At 40.6% G+C, this 26296-nt stretch overlaps 1 protein-coding gene across 1 annotated transcript in view; it reads left to right on the plus strand.

The window, feature by feature from the left end:
• Nucleotides 1-10174: 10174 nt before the first annotated feature.
• LOC122797854 (vomeronasal type-2 receptor 26-like) overlaps nt 10175-26296 on the plus strand; it is a 47811-nt gene continuing 31689 nt past the window's right edge. The window contains exons 1-2 of the mRNA XM_044066376.1: nt 10175-10270; nt 22692-22919. Coding sequence (XP_043922311.1) covers nt 10175-10270; nt 22692-22919 — 324 coding nt within the window. The remainder of the gene's footprint in view (nt 10271-22691; nt 22920-26296) is intronic.

Raw genomic sequence — 26296 nt, forward strand, 5'->3', positions numbered from 1 at the left:
AATTGTAAACAATTATAAATGTCACTGACTATATTCAATCAATACTGGCTTATATATATAACATTGTATTGTATTGTATTTTTCTTATATGTGGAGCTTTTCTCCCCGGGCCTCCACTGAAAAGGGGCTACTAAGCCCAGTTGGACCACCCTGGTAAACAAATGTCAAATAAATAAGAAATAAATTAATGACTCCTGAGTTTTGCAATTACATCAATTCACCTTGTTCTACTCATGAGAGTTACTTGTACTTATCTGGAAGCATTTATATGTCAGATTATATCTAGTTTTATTAACACATAATATTACTTCATCTGTTTTCCATTGTGTATACATAAATCACCATACTTCCCATAGATAATGCTATTATGGCTCTGCACAGTATCTGAGATATCCTTCAACTGTGTGATTGAGCTGTATACATGCATTCTTTGTTTTGTCAGCTGTGAGTTTATAATTTCTATCATTTCAAAAGTCAATAATCTGGAATATTATGATAACTAACCTCTTTAGGTGCTACAGTTTGAAACAGGATCTTGTTTGCTAACTCCACACCAAAGCGCTCTCACAACCACCGAAACCTGGATGGCTAACAACCATTTTGCCCTAAACCCCAGCAAAACTAAACTTGTGCTTTTCACCCTTTAAGAAAACTACTTCTCTAAATAAAAACTAATTCTCCACACAGGCTCAAAATAAAACCACCATAGAGGTAATGTCGCATACAAAACTACTAGGAGTGATAACAGATGAAAATCTAACATTTGACCTGCACATACACAACAATATTAAAAAAGTACAGCAAAAACTTAGCATGCTCTACAGGCACAAACAATTCCTCAACCACTCCACCAAACAAACCTTTGCCTCCACCTTTCTACTACCTTCTCTCTTATATGGAGCCCGTCTCCTTATGAATATTCAGTCCTCATTGAAATCCAAACTTGAGATATACTACAATAAAATTGCTAAGTTCATAACCAGTTCAAAATACACTTCCACCACTGTTCCTCGCTACACCTTCTAGACTGGCTCGAATTTCCACTCTATCTTTTATACCTGCAATTAATCACAGCACATAAAATAATTATTAGCACTTCTTTCCAAGCCAGAAAACTGCCTTGTCCTTACCACCCTTCTTACCCACTACCACCCAAACAGACACCTCAGATCTGAAAACCAGCTATTCCTGAAAGTAGAAAAAACAAACTTATCTGCTGACCAGTTGTTTTTCTCCGCTACTATTGCCAAACTGTGGAACACTCTCCCACCATTAATCAGGACCACTAGCAATCCAATTAGCTTAAAAAAAAAAAACCTGAAGCAACACCTTTCCACCTTATGGCAATGTACATGCGCCAACAGTACACCTCTCAAAACCTGAGTGGCTCTTCCTCCACTCTTCTCATATTCTACTACTCCACTGTATATCACAACCTTCTACCTATAGCCTTTTGCTTTCAGTCTTTTGTCCCAACTAAAACTGCCTTAAGCCCTCTATTGTAGAATACCTACTGAACTAAATATTGAAATAACAGGCTTTAAATTTCAGGCCGTATAAGCTTTTAATATTCATACTATGTTGTTAGAACCCAAAATACTGACATGCTAACCTAGTTTGGTAACTAAAACATAGTACCTATGTATAAGTTCATATTTGTTACTTTTAGAATGCTACATTGTACTGCATTCATTTGTTGAAATTAAATGTTCCATGCACTTGTTTTATTCTGATGCTGTTACCATTGTATTGTAAACAACTGTTTATGTGGAGCTTTTCTCTTCATGCCTCCACTGAAAATGGGCTCATCTCTGCCCAATGGACCTTCCCGAAAAACAAATGCAAGTAAATAAATAAATAAATGTGACAGCAGTGTTTGACCAGTTGGCTTCATTTTCTCTCCTGAAAACATTCATAACATATGCACAGTTTTTTTTTTTTCGTTGCACCACAGCCATAATACTTCAACAATATCTTCAGATAAAATATTACACTCAGCACTCATGTATAGTTTAAATTTAATATTTTAAGTAATTATTAGCACTTCTTTCCAACAATCTGATTAGCATTCTTGTATCACTGTTTCTGATACACTTTAGATGTCATTATTTAAAAGCTTTTCACTTTACTGGTACCCACAAACATATTATTTTCATCAATCTGGTGGTCCTCTGCCATAAACAAACTGTACAACAGAAGGAAGAAACTGTTGCAAAAGAGAGTAAAATCCCATGAGTGGAAGAGCTCCCTGGCCAGCCTCAGAAAGAAGCTGAGATCCCTTATAAGATCCCCCAAAGCTAGCTACGAAAACAAAATCACCACTAATTCTAAGGACAACCACAAAGCATTCTATAGTTATGTCAAGAATCTCGATGGCAACACCCAGATCTGCTCTGAGTTACAGCACAAAAGCACGAAAATTACAGAACCAACTGATATTGCCAACATCCTGGCAGATAGATTCGGTGCTAACTTTACCCATCCCTCACCCCCTAAAGGGCCCATATCTATAAAGGAAGAATGCAGAGTCCCTGTAATCACAACTACGCAGGTAAAACCTGCACTCTCTAAAGCCAAAAACACAGCATCCATGGGACTGGACAACATCCCAGGCTGCATTTTACATAAACTTCAGAATGAACTGGCTCCCCACCTAAGCACCATGTTCAATAATAGCCTCGCATCAGGCTTTGTGCCCACTGAATGGCACACAGCAGCAGATATCCCACTCCACAAAGGGGGAGCCACCACTGATCCCGGGAACTATTGCCCTATTAGCCTGATGGGCCTGGTCTGCAAGGCCATGGAACATATCATCATGGAACTCATAAACAAAGACATTGGTAACCTCCAAACTCTGGATCCCACCCAGTTCAGGTTTTTGAAAGGCAGATCATGCCTCCTGAACCTGATTGACTTCTTTGCGGTAGTCACAAAAGCCGTAGATGAGGATAAGGTGGTTCACACAGCCTATCTTGACCTCACCAAGGCTTTTGACACCATCCCCCATTCTGGAATTATAGCTAAACTCACTAAACTAGGTATAAATCCCTATGTCACAAAATGGGTTGCCAACTGGCTCACTGACAGAACCCACATTGTAAATGCTGTAGACACCAAATCTAACCTCAAACCAGTGACAAGTGGAGTACCAGAGGTTCAGTCCTGGGACCTCTCCTGTTTGGTATCTACTTCTCTGAAGTACAGGCTAACACAGAAGGCCTCTGGCTAATGAAGTTTGCAGATGACTGCAAACTAGGAGCCATAGTCAAGTCCCTAAATGATGTGGACATCCTACAGAAGGGCCTCGCTGAGACAGATGCCTGGTGTCAGAGCCATGGCCTCAAGCTCAGTGCTAAAAAGTGCAGTGTCATTCCCTTTGGTAAAAACTCTGTACCCATGAACTACAACATAGGCAGCAATCTACTTAACACCAAATGTGTGATAAGAGATCTTGGGACCCAGGTGGACAGTAGTCTCTCCTTTGATAGTCACATCGCCACAGTAGTCAGGAAGTTCTTCTACGTAGCACACCTCATCATAAAAGGGTTCTCATCCAGGTGAAAAGAGGTCATTGTTTACCTCTACTCGACACTCATTAGACCAATTATAGAGTACAACACCCCTTTTGGAATGTACCTCACAAGACATCTGCAGTAGCTAGAAAGGCCACAGAAGTACCTCACAAAGAGGATTACTGGCCTCAAACAAATGCCCTACAATGACCATCTCAAAAGTCTCCAGCTATACTCAGTAGCATATCGCCTACTCCAAGGTGATCTCTGCCTAACATATAAAGCTATGTCAAACCCAGAGCTGTTGGACATGCTACACCTAAAGAAATCCCAATCCCTACGAGCTACATGGTCTAGGGAACTAAACCTTGTCACCACAATAAACAGGACATGCTGGAGGGATAGATTCCTGTCCCAGAGACTTCCCATACTCTGGAACAGGCTACCCATCTAAGTCAAGCAAGGTTCTTCATTAGCACTCTTCAAGAAAAATCTTGATGAGTGGATGGGAAATAGAAAATATACCCCGGGGATCACTTCTGTGTCTCTGCTCAACAGTGGCATAGGAAAATAACCTTCTCGGGTGGCGTAAGCCAGGGAACCTTGTTAGCTAGGCTTACGTAGGCCCTTGGTCAGATAGTCTAGTATCTACCTATGAACCTATATGTTTAATGCACAAATTGTTTTGAAGACATTTGTCTTCTCTTTTAGGCATATTTGATGACTGGTTCCTTATAGCACAGATTATAAAATTTCATTAAAAGCTAGACTGTACTTCCTTTCTTACTTATAGCCACACGTAGTACACATGAGGCTTGAATTTCAACTACAAGTTTTGGTGCATTTCCTGGCTTTCTTAATTGCCTTCTCACTACTGCAACATATTCTCACTCTATTTCTCATTTTTATCTTCTTATTTGACTCACTATATGTTTCTGTAAATCACTACCTAGGTGCACATGCTTGATTTATAACAAGAGCATGCCGTATGCTTTGCAATTTGAATATGAATATCAGTCTTAATTTAATGTTTAACTACAGCTATGATAATATTACTTCCAATCTGTATCTACATAGCTATAGTCATCCTTTATAATGCTGACAGACACAATGCTTAACTTGCCCTTACAACACAGACGTATTAAAAATGTAGCTGAATAACCAGCATTCAGAGGGGTTTATCAGTTGCCAAACAGACAGGGAAAACACATATAAACAAAGTCAGTAAAGCTAACCAGTTATCACAGTATAAGAATAATTGTTTGGCAACACAGTTTTAGAAGTAAGCATCCCCTGGCACATAAAATAACTACTATGCTCTTCCATTCCTTCATATCATACACAATGGTAATATCAAATTATCAACTATATAGAATCAATAAATGAAACGAAGTAAAAACTACATCTTATCATGCAACTAAAGAAGTGACTGACAAGAGTGGCACAACAGAGACAGAATATGTTACCAGCACATTCAAATACATTTGTATTGGCCTTTTTATTTATTTTTTAATGTTTGTCCTTCAGTGACTTAATGCAAGTTACACTTTTCAGCATGCTTGGCTATATACTCTAACAGATGAGTGTAGTCCCCCCCACACCACTTCTTTTGAAGTACTCATTGACAACATTTAGCACAAATGAAGTGTCAACAGTTGCATACATTTATCACCCACCTAATGTGAAAGCAGAGACCATCAGTGGCATATGTCATCACAGTGCAATTCCAAGTGCCTTGACATTGCCTCTGGAGATCAACCACAAGAAGCCACAGAGGACATCTCTAGGTCACCTGTCCCCATACAATCCATGCCACTTGACAGAGATGCAGGCCTAGAGGTGGATGATGAGCTGGCAGGAAATGGATAGGCATTATGAAGAACTATTGGCATACCACATACACAAATGTGGCTTACTCTGTTGAAAATATAAACAAGGACAGAAATAAAAAATGCATGAAATAAAAATATAAAAAGTTAATTGAAGAAGACAGAGAGAAAAAAGGTACTATCATGAGAGCATCTGATGATCAGCTTTACAGATAACTATAGGTGTACTAATCAGCCCTACAGAAAACCACAGGAGGGCTAAACAATTGAGGGGTATGGCATTTTGACATGGGCTATAATGCTGAATATGTTTAGAATGACCCCATGGGAATATGTGCAGCCTAGGGTGCACACATGTAGTGTACCACTTGGGTGGGGTGGGGGGTAACACTAATGTCAAGATAGTGTTGTTGGTATAACAGGCCATGGAGGTTGCGTGTCTCTGTCTCTGTCTCTGTGGTCTCAAGCATGCTACAGGGGATCCTTCAGCACTAATGTCTTTGTGAATATAATGCCATTGCTTGCTGTGACCACATTTGGTCATTTTTTTGTGCTTGCTTAAAGGGGAAGTTTGTTCAGATTCTGGCAAACTTTTGATGTTCCGATCTCTACTGAAAACTATTGATTGAAAATCCCCTAGCTTGGCCTTCATTTTTCCATTGAAAATTAAATTAACAAAGGACCACACATTAATGTTGAAGGATGTGACAGGACTCTGCCTTGTCCCTGCAGAGGGATCTGTGAACCCTCTATAGCTGTGTACGTTGCACAGTGTGTTTCCTGCCCTACTTATTACATAGGCAAAATAACTTGGAAACAAAGGACAGAATCCGAGAACACTATTACGACATTAAAAAGAAAAAAACACTAATGCTCCACACTGGAAGTATATCCCTCATTGGTGAGATTATGAACACCTCCTATGAACACCTCCAGGACAATCCCAAATAAAACCAAGCCCAGATATGCTCAGAATTAGTCCAAAATGATACAAAATCACTGAACCACAGACATTGCCCACATACTGCAAGGCAAGACAGGTTTGCGGAGGATCATAATGGAGCTCATAAACAAAGATGCTACCATATAGGTGGCAATCCACTAAGCACAGAAGAGGTTATCAGGACCCTGGGGACCCAGGTTGACAGTGGCCTTTCTTTTTCACTCACACATTGCTAAAGTGGTTAGAAAGACCTTCTACATTGCCCACCTGATCATGAAGAATCCAGATCTAGTGAGGTTGGGATGTATCTCACCCGACATCTGCAGCAATTGGAGAGACCCCAAAGTTCCTCAAAAAAAAGGATAAAAGGGACAAAAAAAATCATATGCTGCCCAGATTTGCTCAGAGGTGACATGTGCCTGACATACAAGGCCATGTCCAACCGGGAATTAATGGACATGCTCCCTCAAAAAAAAAATCATCCACCAAAACCACTTGAGGCAGAGCACCTCGCTGACTCTGTTCAAGAAGAAATCTAGACCTGTGGATGGGAGATCGTAGGTTTACCCCCCTGAATCTCTGTGTCGTCACTGCTGGACAGAGGCACAACAACTGGGCACAGTATTTTTTTTTTTTCATATAAGGGGGGGCCACAAGCCACAATAATTTGGGCTAATATTAAAATGGCAGATAGCCTAGTATAAACCTATGAACCTATGAACTAATGCTTTATACAAACAGTTTAGTCTGTAATAATTTTAAGAAGTTTGTGTTTTTTATAGTTCATTTTATACAACACAATCCTAGAAGGGGGACGCCAACAACATTCTTGAGTTTCGTGAAATGTGTTGGCAGCTTAAACTTAACTCCAGTGTTTTTCTGGTTTAAATGACATTGGGGGGAATTCAATAAAGCCTACATGGACATTTATTATGTGTAGGCATAGTGGCACAGTGCTTACATGGAAGTAAGCAGATGTGCGATCCAGGAAACAGAGCTGAGGGGAGTGCATGAGAGTGCCAACACAAATTTGTCCATGGCATGCAAATCACCTCATAAGCAGGTGAAATGCATGAAAATGAGAGTGGTAGAGTGATGCAGCTAGCAGATACGCAGCCATGCAGACCCTGTGTTGGTGTCCTTAATGTACACGGAAAAATTCCATGTACAGGATATTAAACAGAAAACAGGGGATGTAAATGTGCAGTTAGAAGGAAAGAAATAGCATAGCAGACACAGATATGTGCAAAACTATCCACTATGTGTCCAAAACCGTATGGAAAATAATATTTTTTATAATAATCAGGCAATGTTTGCGCAGCAAGCTGCAGTACACAAACATGCCATTATGAAAAAAATTACAAAAGAGTGTGAAAATGTAAATTTAGTAGTATGTGACAGTAATGCAAGATAGTACCCTATGCGAAGTATCTACAATGCTGCAATGGTGCTGTTGTGAAGGAGGCAGGCCCAGGAACCATGCAGTGTCCAGGTTGTGTGCATGGATCCCTATGCAAATGAGGTGGGGTTACTGAATAGCACAAATGGGTATCTGTGTCCGCAGATCCCATCCATGTAGGCACAGAACCATGTTGGTGCCTGAAGAAGAGGTAGCTGACATCAACAGGGGGTGTGTCTGCAGACTTTTAAGTTAATTGGAGCTCATCTGTGCCTGTTTGAGTGGCTCAGCTCTCAGCTGAGCAAGGGGGTGTGTACACTGACTGCTAAGCGTGGTTTACCTTCGGGGCACATGTTTTCTGTGGGTTTGAGCAAGTTTGCGAGGTGTGCCACTGTGCTGAGTGTGCCCATCCATGAGGGTGTGTCTAGTGACTGTTGAGCATTGTTTATCTTTGCAGCGCTGGTTTGCAAGGTACACTGCAGTGCTGAGCAAGGAAGGCTGTCAAAAAAAATGGCTGAGAAAACCAATGATATATTGATTACTGATGACCCCTGTTTCAGTTAAACTAGGACCATTAACAGTCCTTAATGATGCACTTTGCAGGTGGAATGCATCATAGGTAGCCAATCACACAGGCTGCACCTACAGCAGAGCACTATAAAGGTTGCATAAACCCTACAATCTGATTTCATCCCCATACTTAGTATCGGTGGAGTACAAACTTGGGATTTTAACTGAAGGAATGCTAGGGGCTGCTGCAGGTCTGCTACATCTGTATGTGCTAGATGCTGAAGTCAGTGCTGATGCTGCTGCTGTTTATAATAGACCTAGACTGAGGAGGGGAAGAGTGTTCAGGCCCAGGGTAACCTTCCAGGAGCATGAGCTGGGGATTGTAGAGCACTACAGGTGGATAGGGACATACTACAGCAACTCACTGAGCTCTGCCGCCCTCAACTCAGGCCCAGAGCCAATAGAGAGGAACCCATCCCAGTGCAAACAAAGGTATGTGTAGCCCTTAGGATACTAGCTACAGTTACTGGGGACATGATGGGGGTCTCACAGGCATTGGCATCTGGGGTACTATACCAGTTCCTGGATGGCATGCTACCACATGCCAGTGAGGACATTTATTTAACCCACACCTCTAAGGAGAGGGCCAGCAGTATGTGATTCTTCTGCCATGTAGCACACTACAATCAGGTACTGGGTGCCATATATTGCACTCATGTACACATCAAGGCACCACCTGGTGAGCGGGGTATAATCTATGTCAAGCCCAAGGGGTATCACTCCATCAACTGCCAGGTCATGTGCAATGTCCAGGGGATTATCATGAATGTGTGTGCTGGCAGCCCTGGCAGTTATCATGACACCCATATCTGGCACGCATCACAGCTGTACCAGATGTTTGCTAGGAGGGACATCCTGTGCGGCCATTTACTGGGGGATGCTGGCTATGCACTGGAACCATGGATGATGACACCCATCAAAAATGCACACACACCCACAGAAGAATGCCATAATGAGGCACACGCACAAACTAAGGAACATCATACAGATTATGTTTGGGCTGCTGAAGTCACAGTTCCAGTGCCTCTATATCTGGTGGAGCCCTGTAGTACTCTCCAGCCACATGTGCACAGATGTTCACAGCATGTGCCATGGTACACAATATGATCCTGTGGAAACAGTTGCAGCAGGATTAGCAAAGGGAAGGGATACACAGTCCCCCATCAGTGCTTAGGTCCCACAGCCACACCCACAGGGGGACTCAGAGGAGGAACCCCCTGAGGTCATCCCTGTAGGCAGAGGTAGGCGTACCCAGTATGCCCTGGCCTTGGCCAAGGGACAATGCATAACACCTGCACTGACAACATGACTTTCATACATATAGTGAAAATGACACCAGCCAACCCATACAACCTGTACCTAACCATGTATTGGCAGTGTACTGCGTGCATCAGACAGAGTCAGCACTGAACAACAGGTCTGTCAACTACTGCATTTGCAAGGTAAGTCACTCTCCTATACACCACTTGTACGAGGTACTAGAATATGATAGCACATGTATGGACCTGCTGCATGTATGCATTATAATATAGTGGGCTACTGGGATACTTGCAGAGATCTAATAGCCACTTTGGACAGCAGGTACTCTGTCCAATAGTATGTGCCCCATAATATTTACTAGGTCACACGGCTGGAAAATCCACTATAGTATTCAAGGAAGATGGCAAACAGTGCAGTCACAGGACAGTCACACGACTGCCTGTGCCAGCAGAGCATGGGCTGGCTGTCCCCCACCCTCAATACATCAGTATTCCAATACAACTGCTGTAACAGTAAGCCTGCAGTGATATATCAGCAGACCTGACAATTTCAGGGCTGTGACAGAGAACCTGGCCACATGTTGTGTTTCCCATGTAACTCAGGGGTAAGAATGTATGTCTGTATGCTGCTGATAGAGTGAGGAATGAAACCTCTCGATATGGCAGCTGGTGTGGCTCACTGGGCTAGGGACATTAGCATGGTTGATGATGTTGATGGTTTGAATCTTGCAGCATTTACAACTTTTGCAAGTGAGGTACTCATATGGTGGTATTCCCATAGACTGTCATACCCCTCAATCTGTTACTGCAAGAAATCTAGACAAAGAAAGAGAGAATGGAGGGACAAAGGGCCACAACTACAGACAGACATCACATATGCTCTGATAAACCTAGAAGGTGGCTTGTATAACAGCAGGTTGGAACAGGACAGACTAGCTGCAGGATGTAAATGTGTCAATAGTTGAGTGTATTTTACAGTATTCTACCAGAAAACCACAATGTATGAGGAACAGACCAGATATATGGGCTGAAATAATGGGCCTTCTGCAAAAACATGTACAGGGAGAGGTATGCAGGCTGTCATCCTGTGTGTGGTGTTACATCATGTACCCCAGTCACATCATACCTCTCAACCTCTTAGAGCAAGTAATCTGGATAAAACCATGAATAAAAGTGGGACAAACACCTAAAAATAGGGACAATGTATAAATCATTGCTATTACAAACTTAGAAATTTGATAGAATAACAGGTTTGCATTAGCATGAATTTCCTGATGGGTATGGAGTCTAAAACTCAAATATCTGTCATTATTTCTAACTTCTATCTGTAATGATTTGCCACTAATTTTCCGGGAAACCACACTTTTATGTAAAATGGACCACAACTATGAGGCAAAAATCTTGACTCTTCATGTAAATCTGTACATTTGAGAGGTATGAATCACATATTAATGACAGCAAACGGCCGGGGAATGCCTTGGACAAGTGCAGGGAAGTGCTGTACTGCACAAACAGGTGTAGCAGCCAATGTTTTCAGCAAACAAAATCCTGGACCACAGTACAGGTACCTCTGGCCGGGAGTTACCTTGTAAGTACTGACAGTCACACTGGGCATGCTCCTATACTTAGCTAACCTGAGTGCAAGTCTGTTGCCTCTTCCTCACAAAGACCTGCTTTATGGAAATATGTCTGCACATACAGGTAGTAACATATACATATCTGTCTGTCCCTATCCTCCTCACACATGATTTGTGTATCTATCAGTATGTGGCTTATATATCTGTATCTATATATATATATATATATATATATATATATATATATATATATATATATATATATGATACTATATATATATATATATATATATATATATATATATATATATATATATATATATATATATATATATATATATATATATATATATATATAGCTACATAACGTACAATAATACAAACTCTCCACATATATCTACATGACACATTTATATAAGGTACACACACAGCAGCAGGTAAGGAGATATCCCTGTTATACACACGTGTGTGTGTGTGTGTGTGTGTGTGTGTGTGTGTGTGTGTGTGTGTGTGTGTGCGTGTGTGTGTGTGTGTGTGTGTGTGTGTATATATATATATATATATATATATATATATATATATATATATATATATATATATATACATATATATATATATAGGGGGATGCTCAAATGTCCCCACATACCCTCTGAATGCTGGTGTTATCTGCACTGACACATCACAACAGTTGTCTGATGGGACCAGACCAAGGCCGCAACTGTACATACTCCACTCACCCACAGACCCCTGTGCCTGCGGAATGTTACCCTGTAGACAGACACAGGTGAGCAGGCGTAATGTGCAATGGTTGAAATGCATGCCTTGGACAAGCCATATTGTCCCTGGGCACATGTCATTCACCTTAAGAGTGCTAGCTGGCAGTCTAATATCAGATAAATTCCGTGGTGCATGTGATAAGTACTGCAAGCTACAGTGTATACTACTAAATAGATAGGGGTTTTACTCTCACATCAGTGTGTGTCCCTCCAGCACTACAGACGTGCCCATCTGGCCTATCTCTGTGCAATGGTTATGCATTTTAAGGCCCTGTGATGACCTGCTGGCCTCTACAATGGCCTCTTTACAAGGCCTGCTGATGACATTCATCTTATGCCCATATGGGCTTTCTCCATGATGGGCCTGTGACTAGCTGCTAGTCTCTAAATTCCCTCCTCTACAAGGTCTGCTGATGTTGTCCACCTTAAGAGCACTGGTTGACAGTCTAATTTTAAGTAAACTTTGTGGTGCATGTGAGCTCTAGTGTGTAGTAGTAGATAGTTAGGAGTTCTGGTCTCACATCAGCCGTGTGTGTGTGTGTGTGTGTGTGTGTGTGTGTGTGTGTGTGTGTGTGTGTGTGTGTGTGTGTGTGTGTGTGTGTGTGTGTGTGTGTGTGTGTGTGTGTGTTTACATGTGTGTGTGTGTGTGTGCGTGTGTGTAAAACTATCCCCTTGCAGCACTACAGACATGCCCATAAGACCTATCTCTGTGTAATGGTTATGCATTTTATAGCCCTGTAACTAGGTGCTGGCCCTAAATTGTCCTCATCTACATAAGCATAACTGATGTCTGCCACCATCTAGATATGTACATTCAGATAACCCAGGTGACACATATCAAAGGCAGCAGGCGTTGTCACAAAGTATGAAAGCATGATTACGCTGACTGCTCCCATTGTATGTGACACAATGTTCTACACATATGCAGCTAGGAAGCCATGCACATATACTGCTGTACCTTGCTGACATCACATTTCTGCTATGCTGCTGTATTTCCACCATGTGTCCAGAGATTAACCGCTCAGACTCCTGGAACAGAAACATATACATGTCCATGACACACATGTCATTCTGTAACACTACCACCAGTCTAACATCATGCAGCAAAGATACACAAAGTATGATTTGTAGTCATGGCACATGCCAGCATACAGTACCTGTTGTGGCACACAACTGCCATGACATAACCATACTGTACTACACAAGTACATTTAAAGTAATATAGTCACCTTGTGCATCAGACACATATTTGCATGTCCCTGCATCGATGACGTGGATGGCAGAGATGTGGCACAGGTATGATAACATGCACAGGGTGTGGTGTGGTGGTGCCAGAAGCCTAAGCTGTGTCAAGCAAGATACAAAATAGTAATGCAAGGTATGTTGAAATGCAACGTTATAAATACATAACAATAATAAAACACATGCCCTAGAATGCAGTTAATGTAAAAACTTATGTTAATAGTAAACCATAATCAATGAATAACAAAACTAAATGAAGATGGGCGGGAGAGAAAGATAAACAGTCCATTAGTACCATTATGGACTATTTACTTGACAACAGTACTACTATCTACTCTATGGGTCTGTCCTGTCTTTATGTATACAAGTCCCCTATAGCCACTGTAGCATGTACATATCTCTCAAGCTATTCACATGGGACAGTATGGGCCAAGCAGTAACAACTGGGGTACACAACTGCACAGAGCACTTGCACATCAGGTGGACCTATATAACTACCAAGGTGTACTGTGGGGTGATGTAGTGATACTTCGCAATTTAGGTAATCATTTCGATGTTAATCATGTGACAGATGGATTATGCACTACTAATTACATTACGTGGCAGTGTGACACTTGAGAGACATGTATTTGTACAGTACAGAAACTAAACAACTATCATGCCTTGCTTGGCAGGCATGGGGATAGAACCCAACAGCAGTGACTGCAGAGGATCTCTGCATGGAATGTGTGAAAATGACTGCAACAACTTTTAACAGACACTTCAGACATACAGCCATACCAAGATTACACATTTTATTTCTTTTCTTTTATTATTATGCTTACTTCTTTTATTTTATGCTATAGTTTCACATTCTTGCTAATGATTTTAATAGTCTGTGACATCTAAACATACAATTATTTACTCATAATATGGGCTGCCTCACCCATTTACCTGCAGTTCATGTGAAGAGAGAATCTGTAAACATTAAGTGACTGATACTGTAATATTTAATGCTACATAGCACTGGATTCGAACCCTGGTCTGTGTGTGGCAAAATATACTACATACACAGCATTTAACAAACTGAGCTGCTGAGTTACTCCTGATTACTGACTGACTGATATTTCTGCAGAGCTCATCTGGAACCAAAATATGACCTGGTAGTACTACTGTAGTTTTATACTAGGCTGGAGTGACAGTAGGACACACATGCATGAAATACAAGCATAACAGATATAGTAAGTAATCTATACATTACTATATAAAATGCAGGTGTGCACAATATATTGTTAATGGTTTGAAATATCTGTGAAGCCAACAAACGATATCAGATCATGGGTTGGCTACCTCACCCATATACCTTGCTTACCTGCTGTTTGTGGATGACAGAGCATTATGTGAACAATATTGGCCTAGAAACAGCCTTGAACGGTACTATATGTGTTAAACAATACATTTGGCATCCATTATATCTGCAATCTACAGCTATTACAGTGTTACACTTGACTGCAGCACCTTACCTTACAACCTGAATGCATAGAGATCTATTTGCAATGGTTAAAACAAGACAATGCTGATGCACACAATTTACCTTGGTGTTACTGGTATGGGTTTATGTGTTATTGCAGAACAGTCATTATTAATTTCTTGTAAAACAGCTCTAATTCCACACTTCCACACTACATACTTTATTGTATATACTTCAGTGCAGTTACTGGTATTGTTTCAAGTATTTTATTGCACAACAGTTGTCATTATTCAGGTCCTGCAGTACAGCTCTAAGTCCACATTTATAGCAATACAAACTTTACTGTATATACTTTCTTGCTTTACTGCTTTACTCTTTCTTGCTTATTTCAGTACAGTTAGCATAATGCAGCTGTGCTCACCAAAGTCATGATACAACCTGATCAAGCACCCTGCATGCACCTCAATGTTGAGAGCCCTCTCCTCTGCAGCTGTTGGAAGAGAAGCACAACATTATGCATACCAGTTTATCAGACATTCAGATTAGATATTAGTGAAACAGAGGAAAAATTACTTACATACTTGTGGGGCATTCCCTGCTCAAGCTTCTTGGACCTAGGTGTCCAAGAGATCCCCCTTTCAAAATTTCAGGTTGTCATGGTGGTGATGACACTGCTCGCCTGTAGGGGGGATACCAGTAACATTGGTGAGTTCCCTTGCAGCTGGTCCCAGGCCTCCATCTTGCACTCTGAGACCTGGAAACTTCCCTGCAGCAGCTGGTCATCATGTTTTTTACTAGGAGTCCAAAAATTACCCTGGATTCCAGAATTCCCCAATGCTGTACTCGGAAGCACATACGCTCACCAATGCCTGCCATAGTACCCTTCAGAGTCAGAACTCCAAAGGATTATGCTGTATTCCCACCTACTGAGCTTACTATAGCTTGTTTTCCCACCCTTACACGCCACTGGGCAACATTTAAAAAAGTGTCATGTCGCTTAGCACTGCGCAAACCAGCACAGCTCAGCTGAGCATCAAGAAACAGAACCATATGCTTAGCAGTGCTTAGCAGTGCACAATCCAGTCAAGTGGAGTGGAGCAGTGTACAAACATTTTCAGCCTCTACTGTGTTTACACTGTACTTTGCAGGTCTTAGCAGAGCATAGTGAAGTGCAGCAGGCCATAATTTAAAATAATTGGCAGAATTTGTATATCAAAAATTAATGCCCATATTCCCTTCCATGTATTCAAACCCTAGGCCTACTGCACATAAGGCCATAGCTCAACCCATTTAGCTATGTGTATATGTGAAATTCTGCTATACCTTTGCATATACCACTGAGCTACCTATAAGCAGTGCTGAGCGCCATGCTGTGCCTTGCAAACCTTCTCAGCTATGCTTAAAAATGACATTTAAATAAATAATTAAATACATCCAGTTTCTATTTTTAGATGCCTGTCAGGTGTCTTGGCTCTGCTTGACATTGCTGTGCTCTGTGCAGCACCACACAAACATGCTTAAAAAAATACTTAACATTGAAATACTACCATTGGACAGTGCATGGAGTGTCTTACTCATCTGCAGACACAGTTACCACTCTACTCCCTACACTGATTCAATAACTGTGTTCCATGATTCTCCCTCGGCAATGCACCATGATTAATATGCATGGCTCACTGCCGATGAGGAACTTGTACACAGACATGGTAACATTCCGTGCAGGCTCTACAGTGTGTCTGCATGGATTTTATTAAATCCTGGTCTATTTCCATCAAAAGTGTGCTTAAACTTAGGGCTATGAATTTGAGATTGGATTGTGAAGATTTATTTATGTTATTCTATCTTATGATTTCTCTTTATTTTTACTTTTTTACCTTTGCCATTACTATTTACATGCTTCACTATGATTCATTCCAGAATTTTCTGTATTTTAACACTACTGGTTTTTACCTTTAAGAGACAATTGATTTAATTGAATTAATTTACTTGTTCTCCTGTGATTGGGTCATACATTTTTAAATATATGGTGCATTAGGTTTACTCGGACGAAGTTCTGCAACTGTCGGAGCAAAGGCACTCAGGTACTGTTTTAGTAAATTCATTTTTAGACATTGCTGTTTGTCCCTGTGGACATTTTCTTTGTTTTTAGTACTTATTGGTATATGTCTTTTGTTGGTTCTTTGTTTGCTTAGAGAGGTAAGCACGTTTAAGGACAGAGCCCTACATTTTGCAGCATGGGAAAATCCCTGCAATAAAACATTATGTATATTTTGTGTGTGTGTGTGTGTGTGTGTGTGTGTGTGTGTGTGTGTGTGTGTGTGTGTGTGTGTGTGTGTGTGTGTGTGTGTGTGTGTGTGTGTGTGTGGGTGTGTGTGTGTGTGTGTGTGTAGTTGTGTGAATGGCGATCCTAAACAGGTGGTACTAAGATCACTGTATAATGAATAATAGACTTTTATGGTACAACATTGCAAGGAAAAGTACCATGCTTCTCCGAAGGTAATTTATATGTACGCAAAAAATACTTGTGCAGTGCCAATGTGGTGTACAGCAATGGAAAATGATTTAAAGGTGTGATTTTTTTCTCTTGTTTTTATATTGATAAAACAGTTGACCTTCAGGGTGTGTCTAACCTATATTTTCCTGTGAATGTGAGCAGGGAGATGACATGAAAGTGCAGTAAAAATGTAAAATGCAAATGTGTGCCTGTAGAAGCTAGGAAGTCATAATATACAAGTAAACTGTACTCACAGGGTGCAGCTTTCCAGGAAAAAAAAGGATGCAGACATTGATATGCAAACAGATGAGAGATGTATGTAAGATTTTCATTACTGGTCTGACTATAAATAAAGAATTACTCTTGAGAATCTTGTCCATTACATGTTGAAAGAGAAGTTTAGTTATTTTTTCCTCTGAGAAATTAACCCTCTAAAATAAAATGATGCAATATTTACATCTAGAAAGAAGGTGATGTAATCTGATTTTCCCTGGGCTATTAGAACAGAAGTGATAGTTTGAAATGAACATAAATATTTTGCACTGGTTTTAGTCTTTTCCTGCCTTCTCATTCAGTGGGACATCTTGATACATTCATGTTAATGCTGTGAAAATCTGCATCAGCCGAGTTATTTGTATTAATCTGTCTAACTTAAATTAGTTTGCTCCATTATTTCTTAAATTAGAGTAGTGAGGGTATTTGGTTAGCTGTAAAGCAGACTGTCCTTTACAGACACTGTCTGTGCACTGCCTTTTATTTTTGATGTTTCTTGTGCACTGTTACTGCAGGGTCTATATTACGTGATCGAATGATTAGGTGATCGAACACCTAAACATCGATCACGTAATATCGAAAGCAAAAAACAGAGAACGGCCAATTTAATGCAGGGAAAGATTTCCCTTGGCCATTTGCTGAATTTTGCCATTTTCTCCACTGTGGAGTGATCTCTGAGTTGATATATTTAGTTAGGGGACTGTGGGGGGGGGGCAAAGCCCCCCACTTAGTTTGGCTGTAAAGTACATTTTTTTTTTGGTGGCTGATGGTAACGTTTCCTGGCAGTGTTCGGTATTTTGCGGTTTGATATTACATGGTTGCTGTTTAGGTGTTTAATCACCTAATTATTCGATCACATAATATAGACCCATTACCGCACTATTTGTTTTATTGTTTAAGTAAAGTTTATTTATTCACTTTTAAGGTCTTGCAGCAGGTCTTTACATTATTTATATATTTATTATTGCTATTTAGACAATGTACAAACTGTACATCTAGTAACCTGACTGGAGAATGAGCGTTCTCCAGCAGGGTATTAATGTACAAGCAAGTCCCGCTGAGAAGAATGAGTCCATCACTTCACGGCAGCATATCAAGACGCCATGGAGCTCAGACTGAGAAAACAGAATGTCCGCCGTTATTTTCTGCTCGCTAAGCAGAACGCTTGTTGTTTAGCAAGTGTAAAATATAAATAAGAAGACAACTAAAAATAGGTGTGTGTGTGTGTGTGTGTGTGTGTGTGTGTGTGTGTGTGTGTGTGTGTGTGTGTGTGTGTGTGTGTGTGTGCATGACTGTGTTTGAGTGTGTGTGTGTGTGTGTGCATGTCAGTGAAAGTGAGAGTGAGCGAGCCATTATTTTACACTCGCTAAGCAGTGCTTTTGCTGTTTAGTGAGTGTAAAATAAAAAAAAGAAACAAATTAAAATAAAGCATATGTGACAGAGTGTATGCCTGTATGAGAGTAAGAGAGAGAGAGAGAGAGAGAGAGAGAGAGAGAGTGTGGCTGATCAAGTGAAACAGAAAAGTGTGTGCTTATGTTTTTGTCTGCATGTGTGCTTGAATGTGTGCATGACTGCAGAGGTGTGTGTGTGTGTGTGTGTGTGTGTGTGTGTGTGTGTGTGTGTGTGTGTGTGTGTGTGTGTGTGTGTGTTTGTGTGTGAGAGAGAGAGAGAGAGAGGCAGAGATCGAGATAGTGAGAGAGAAAGCAAGAGTGATATGACTGAATACATGTTTGTAGGCAGAGGAGACTGTGAGAGAGAGAGAGATCAAGAGGGAGTGAGAGCAAACTTGTGTGAGTGAATGTATGTATGAAAGCAGAGAGAATATGTGTGTGTGTGTGTGTGTGTGTGTGTGTGTGTGTGTGTGTGTGTGTGTGTGTGTGTGTGTGTGTGTGTGTGTGTGTGTGTGTGTGTGTGTGTGTGTGTGTGTGTGTGTGTGTGTGTATATGTGTGTGTGTGTGTGTGTGTGTGTGTGTGTGTGTGTGTGTGTGTGAGAAAGATAGAGAATGAGAGAGAAAGTGAGAGTGATGTGTGAATGCATGTATGTAAGCAGAGGAGACTGTGTGAGAGAGAGATCGAAAGAGAGTGAGACTGATCTTGTGTGAGTGAATATGTGCATGAAAGAAGAGGAGACTGTGTGTGTATCTGTATGTGTGTGAAACCAGAAGAGACTATGTATGTGTGTATGGGAGAGAGAATGGGTTGTATGTAAAATTGTTGTGTTTCACTTGCTTATTATTTCTTAAGCACTATTGTTTTTTATATAAGTTTGATATCAAATGCTTTCTCCAACACCATTAACATATATTACAGCAAGTTTGAAACATTAGGCAGAGGAAGTATTTTACATTAAAAATATATAAAAAATAATCTAGTACTTAAAAAAATAAATATGCAAGTAAAACACAACAGTTTTACAGTGAAACCATACTCTAAGCACAATAATGCCCTTCAGAGTGCATGTTAATGTGTAATTAATGCCCTTCCAGGGGTGTAGAGGCCCTCCACCTGCATCGTTGGGCCTCATAACACCTCTGGGCAGGTGTTAACTGCAAATTGACACACAGCCTGTCAGGCACTATTGCTTGCTTATTCTCTAAGAAGAGGCTTTTCCTTATTTAACATTGTAGGTTGACAAGCTACGGCTGCCATCTCTAAGTAGCTAGAATTCATGAGCTCACGACTAGTCAAATATTTATTTTTATTTCTTTTTTTTTTGTTCAGTCAAGTGTGGTCTAGTAACTGGTGGTTCCTAGTCTGTGTGTGTGTGTGTGTGTGTGTGTGTGTGTGTGTGTGTGTGTGTGTGTGTGTGTGTGTGTGTGTGTGTGCGTGTGTGCGTGTGTGTGTTATGTGTGCAGATAATACATTTCTTGAAACACAATTGCCATGGATAAGGGGCACTGAAAGACACTGTGGTTCACTGAGAAAGTGGTTTGAAAAAGGCCTGGGGTGCTAGGCAAAAGACTTTACTCTGTAAGTGGTCTATTTGCATTCTGTGAGTTGTTTACTGAATCAAACATTGAATGCATTTTCTTTCTTTAATTTAACTTGCAAGTTACCAGTGGTATGACTCAAAAGGCCATCCCTGTGGTGCCAGCTTGATCCTTCCTGCACAGCCAGGTGGCAGTGGCGCTATTCAACAACCAGTACCAACCAATTCTGGCAAAATTGGTGGCACTGGTTGGATCCGGTTCCTAGACAAGGGGAAATATGTGCATACAGCCTGCCTAAACTTAACCAAGGCATTTGTTATGGGTCTATACTACAAAGTGGAATGATAAAAAGAGTGAACACTCTTATCAAACACTACAAACCAAAAGCAGTAAATATCGAACACATGGAACAGCAATTTTTTTTCCCCAGGGAAAAGAAATCACTGCTCCGCAAAAAAAATAAACAAATAAATAAATAAATAAATAAATAAATAAGTAAATAAAATTCAAACAGAAAATAACCCCCCTACTTAAATATACCAACTCTGAGACTGCACCAGAGTGAAGGAAATGCCAAAGTCCCGCAAACGGCATAGCGAGTTGTTTCCTTGGGAAAAAAAACGCTGTTCTGTGTGTTTGGCATTCCGTGCTTTCAATTTTTAGCATTCGATAAAAGAGCATTTGTCACTGTCCCCCACTTAGAATCATTAACAAACTTACCCAGCTAGGTATCAACCCTTATATCATTAGAGGGGTTGCTAACTGGCTCACTGATAGGGAATCTACCTGCAACAGCAGACCTGTAACCAGTGGTGTTCCACAGGGATCAGTCCTGGGACCTCTACTGTTTGAAATCTATTTCTCCGAAGTACAAACAAGAACTAAAGGTCTGTGGCTGACAAACTTTACTGATAACTGCAAACTGGGAGCAGTCATAGCATCTCCAAATGATGTCAACATCCTGCAAGAGGGTCTTACACAAACAAATGATTGGTGCCAAAGTCATGGCTTTAAACTCTATGCAAAAAAATATATTGTCATCCCTTTTGGTAAGGGTGATGTTCCTGCTAACTACCACATCAATAGTAACACCTTAAGTATGCACTCATTGGTGAGAGACCTGGGCACACAAATTGACAGTAACCTTACCTTTAATCACCATGTCTCCAAAGTGGTAAGAAGGGCATTCTATATAGCTCATCTCATAAGTAAGGGCATTGCCTCCAGAAAAAAAGAAGTTATAACCTCCCTGTATTCTTCCCTCATCAGGCCAATAATTAAGTACAACACCCCTTTTGGTATATACCTTTCCAATCACCTGCAGCACTTGGAGAGACCACAAAGGTTCCTCACAAGGAAAATTCAAGGTCTTCAGCATCTGTCCTATGTGGATCGTCTGAAATCACTGTTACTTTAGTCTGTTTCATACAGACTAGATACAGGTGATCTCTGTCTTGCATACAAGGCAATCTCTGACCCTGCTTTATTGGAAATGCTGCATCTCTGAAAGTCAAATGGTACATGGGTTACATGCGCTAAAGACCTTAACCTGGAATGTGACATTTATAGAATCTGCTGGAGGGACAGATTTGTCTGCCAGAGGTTACCACATCTTTGGAACAGACTTCCACTTCATGTCAAAGAAAGCACCTCACTGTACCACTTCAAACACAATCTGGACGATTGAATGGGTAACAGTAAATTCATCCCAGAGGTTCCACCAGTGTCCCTCCTGGACAGGGACAATAGGTGCTGATTGTAGAAATAAGGGTAGAACATGGTTAGGCTTGTAAGGGCCCTAGGGTCATTAGCCTATTAACTTCCTATGATCTTATGATCCTATGATCTGTGCCACCTAAGCATTACAGCTTTAACTATATATCTTACTTAATAGTCTGATAACCCACAGCACTCATACCCTGTTAAAAAGGAGGCAGAGAATAGATATGCTGACACTTTTCAGGTATTTTAAAACTGTGAAAATATAACTGGAAGGTAAAATGAAGGTAGTAGGCATTATAATTCAAGGGGTCACATCTCTGGTTCTCAAAATTTGAGTTATAAAAAAAGTGTAAAGGTCCATATAGTCACATGAATACTAAGAGGTACATGCTTTACACCATGATGATGTCATATAAGGTGGAGGAGTTTAAGAGTGCATAGAACAGGCATCAGCACACAGCTTCAACTGAAAGAAGATGAGGCTATAGAAAGCAAGAATTATACATGTTGCCACAGGTAGGGATATGTACAGAGTAAGTTTAATGTCTCAATGCAATTTTGTGGCCTGTGTTACTAATTTGTTATTTTCTGCAAATATTTTTGAACAATCATTACAGTGATGTGTCATTATGACAGTAGTACAATGTTTCTCAAATAGTTTCTAGTTATGCATTTGACATCTCTATTTATGATACTATTTCTTAATCTCTAGCTTTTGCATTATGTCAAAAAGATTCATTTTGTCAACAATGCTGGTGGAGAAATGTTTTTTGATGATAATGGGGATCCTCCCGCTGTCTTTGGTCTTGAAAACCAGAAAATATTACCAGATGGTACCATACAGTGTGTGCCTGTTGGCAGCATTTCCCTGCACAGTGTACAGGACAGAGAGGTTAACATTAATGGCAGTGTGATTATGTGGAAAGGAGGAACCACACAGGTATGTGACTTTATTTATTTTATGTCTGCTGTATTCTAAGTGAGGTAGTTACAACTTAAGGTGAAAGTGCAGATAAAGCAGGCACTGCATAATCTGTTTATATATGTCTATGTACTCCCCCAGCAGCAACTAAACTAAAAAACTTCTCAAAAGCAGGTTATAACCGCTTATGTGATGGTATAAATAGCTTCATTGCACCTCCCCCCTCAGACAGAACTGGCAACTATGCCAAATTCTACACAAATGCTTTATACAATTGCCTGTATAACTGCATTGACACTGTCATACCTGATAGGACCAAAAAAAGCTCCTCAATGAAGAGCAAACCTGTTTGGTGGACAACTGCTATTAACAGGCTTTACAATAAGAGGAAGAAATTGCTGCCTAAGAGTAAGAGGGAGCGAGCTCTAAACTGGAAATACTCCATCCTCAGCTTAAACAAGCAAATAAGACTTCTTGTGAAGTCCTCCAAAGCCAACTTGGAATCCAAATTAGCTTTCTCAACTAAGGACAACCATAAAGAGTTCTTTAGTTACATTTGTAACCTAAAAGGAAAGGCCCAGATTTGTGCCAAACTGTTAGTTAATGATACCACATATAGCCTGTGGGCATTGCTAACCTGTTAGCCAACAAGTTCTGTGAAAACTTAGCTCCCCTTTTCCCGCCACATGCACCCCATCGTATCCTTAACATGGTCTATATTACAATATTGAAATCTCACAGTTTCGAATGTTCTAATATCGACCTACTTTCAGCAAATGCTGAAAATAGTGAAACAACAGAAAACCGAATTTCTTCCTAGGGAAAGAATTTGGTTGTCCGTTTCTGTTGTTTCACTATTTACAGCACTGTGGTGGAAAGTTACGGGTCGGGTTGAGGTAAGTGTGCGATTGGGTGCGGGTTAGGTGAGTTGGGGTTAGGGCGCGGGTTAGGTGTGTGCGATTGTGTGGATGTGAGGGTTAGGGCGGGTTAGGTGAGTTAGGGTTAGGGCGCAGGTGAGGTGAGTGTGCGATAGTGACGGACCTTAGGGTTAGAGTTTGGGTTAAGGTAAGTAGATAGTCAGTGGTGTTTGTACATTTTAGTGTAGGGTTAGGTGTATGTGTGTGGATTGTTGTTTGTTTGGTGTGCTTGTGTTGTGCGTATGTGTTTCGAAACAGGAAATTTTTTCACTAGGAAAAAATTTGCTATTTTGAATGTTCGATGTTGTCAGTGTTTGCTGAAAGTGGGTAGATATTAGAACATTCGAAATTGTGAGATTTCGATGTTCTAATATACACCCCCTTAACACATGTCCTCTACCTTGCATCTGAAAATAGTAGGTCGTGGACACCCTCTCTAAAAAACACAGCATCTATGGGACCTGATAACATCCAAGACTGTGTCCTATATTGGGCTCAAACAAGAATTAGCAACACCACTGGGTACTCTTTTTCAATCATAGTCTAAGCAGTGGCTTTATCCCAGCTAATTGGAAAAAGCCACCGTTATTCCCTTTACAAAGGTGGTGGATCCACTGACCCCAGAATCTATAGACCTATTAGCCTGACTACCCTTATCTGCAAGGCCATGGAGCGTATCATCACGGACCCTATTAACTAAGATTTAGGTAATCTCCAAACACTTAACCCTACTCAATTCAGATTTGTCAAAGGGAGATCATGCCTGTTAACCCTTGTGGATTTCTTCGAGATGGCCACCAAGGCCCTTGATGAGGGAAATCTGTGCATGCACCCTACCTAGACTTAGCCAAGGCTTTTGACATTGTTCCTCACTCAGGCATCATTGACAAACTCACCCAGCTAGGTATCAACACTTATATCATTAGCTAGGTCACTAACTGGCTCACTGATAGAAGCCACACTGTCAAAATAGGGGAATCCACCTCCAACAGCAGACCAGTAACCAGTAGTGTTCCACAGGGATCAGTTCTGGGACCTCTATGTTTTGTAATCTATTTCTCCAAAGTACAAGCTAAAACTAAAGGTTTGTGGCTAACAAAGTTTGCTGATGACTGCAAACTGAGAGCAGTCATAGAATCTCCAAATGATGTCAGCAACTTACAAGAGGGTCTTACACAAATAAATGATTGGTGCCAAAGTCATGGCCTCAAACTCAATGCAAAAAAAAAAATGTATTATCCATTTTGGTAAGAGTGATGTTCCTGCTGATAACTACCACATAAATAACAACACCCTAATTATGCACTCAGTGGTGAGAGACCTGGGCACACAGGTTGACAGCAACCTTACCTTTGATTACCATGTCTACAGAACGGTAAGAAGGGCATTCTATATTGCTCATCTCATAAGTAAGGGCACTGCCTCTAGAAAAAAAGATGTTATAATCTCTCTGTACTCTTCCTTCATCAGGCCCAATAATTGAGTACAATACTCCTTTTTGTATGTACCTTTAAAAGCACCTGCAGCAATTGGAATGACCTCAGAGGTTCCTCACAAGGAAAATTCAAGGTCTTCAGGATCTGTCCTATGAGGATCATCTGAAATCACTGTCACTTTATTCTGTTAAAGACAGACTACTCAGAGGCAATCTCTGCATTGCATATAAGGCAATCTTTGACCCTGCTTTATTGGAAATACTGCATATCCATAAGATAAATGGTACACGGGTTACTCACTCTAAAGGCTTTAACCTGGTATGTGACATTAATAGAACCTGCTGGAGGGACAGATTTGTCTCCCAGAGGTTACCACACCTTTGGAACAGATTCCCACTTCATATCAAGAAAAGCACCTCATTGGCCTTCTTCAAACACAATCTGGATAATTGGATGGGTAACTGTAAATTCACCCCAGGGGTTCCAGGTTCCACCTGTGTCCCTCTTGGACAGGGGTGATAGGTGCTGATTGTGGAAATAATGGTAAAACTTGGTTAGGCTTGAAAGGGCTCTAGGGTCATTAGTCTAGCAACCTCCTATGATCCTATGTATCTGTCTGTCTACCTATCAATCCACTACCCTTTAAGCATGTATGTATTTATGCCTTTATGCATATACATATTGATGTATATATGCATGTATTTACTGTAATGTATATATTAGCCCTATTCATGAAAGCACATATACAGAGGGGACCTTTATAATGAATCATGAAAATCAGACTAAATATATCATGAAATCCTATGATTCATGTTACATCACCCACTAGATTACTTATCCTGTTTCCATTTAAAAGACAGTCTACTAACATTAATGTATTCTCACAATGATTATCATCATCATCATCATCAGCCCCTTTTTTCCCATTTTCTACATGGGGTCAGGGCATCGTGTTATCTGTTGACATCTCTCTCGATTCAGTGTCACACTCCTGACTTCAACATTCATGCTAGACTGTCGCAGGTCTTCTTTCACCCAATCC

This window comes from Protopterus annectens, chromosome 3.part1, assembly GCF_019279795.1.
Source record: "Protopterus annectens isolate FY-2018-M chromosome 3.part1, PAN1.0, whole genome shotgun sequence".
Lineage (NCBI taxonomy): Eukaryota > Metazoa > Chordata > Ceratodontiformes > Protopteridae > Protopterus > Protopterus annectens.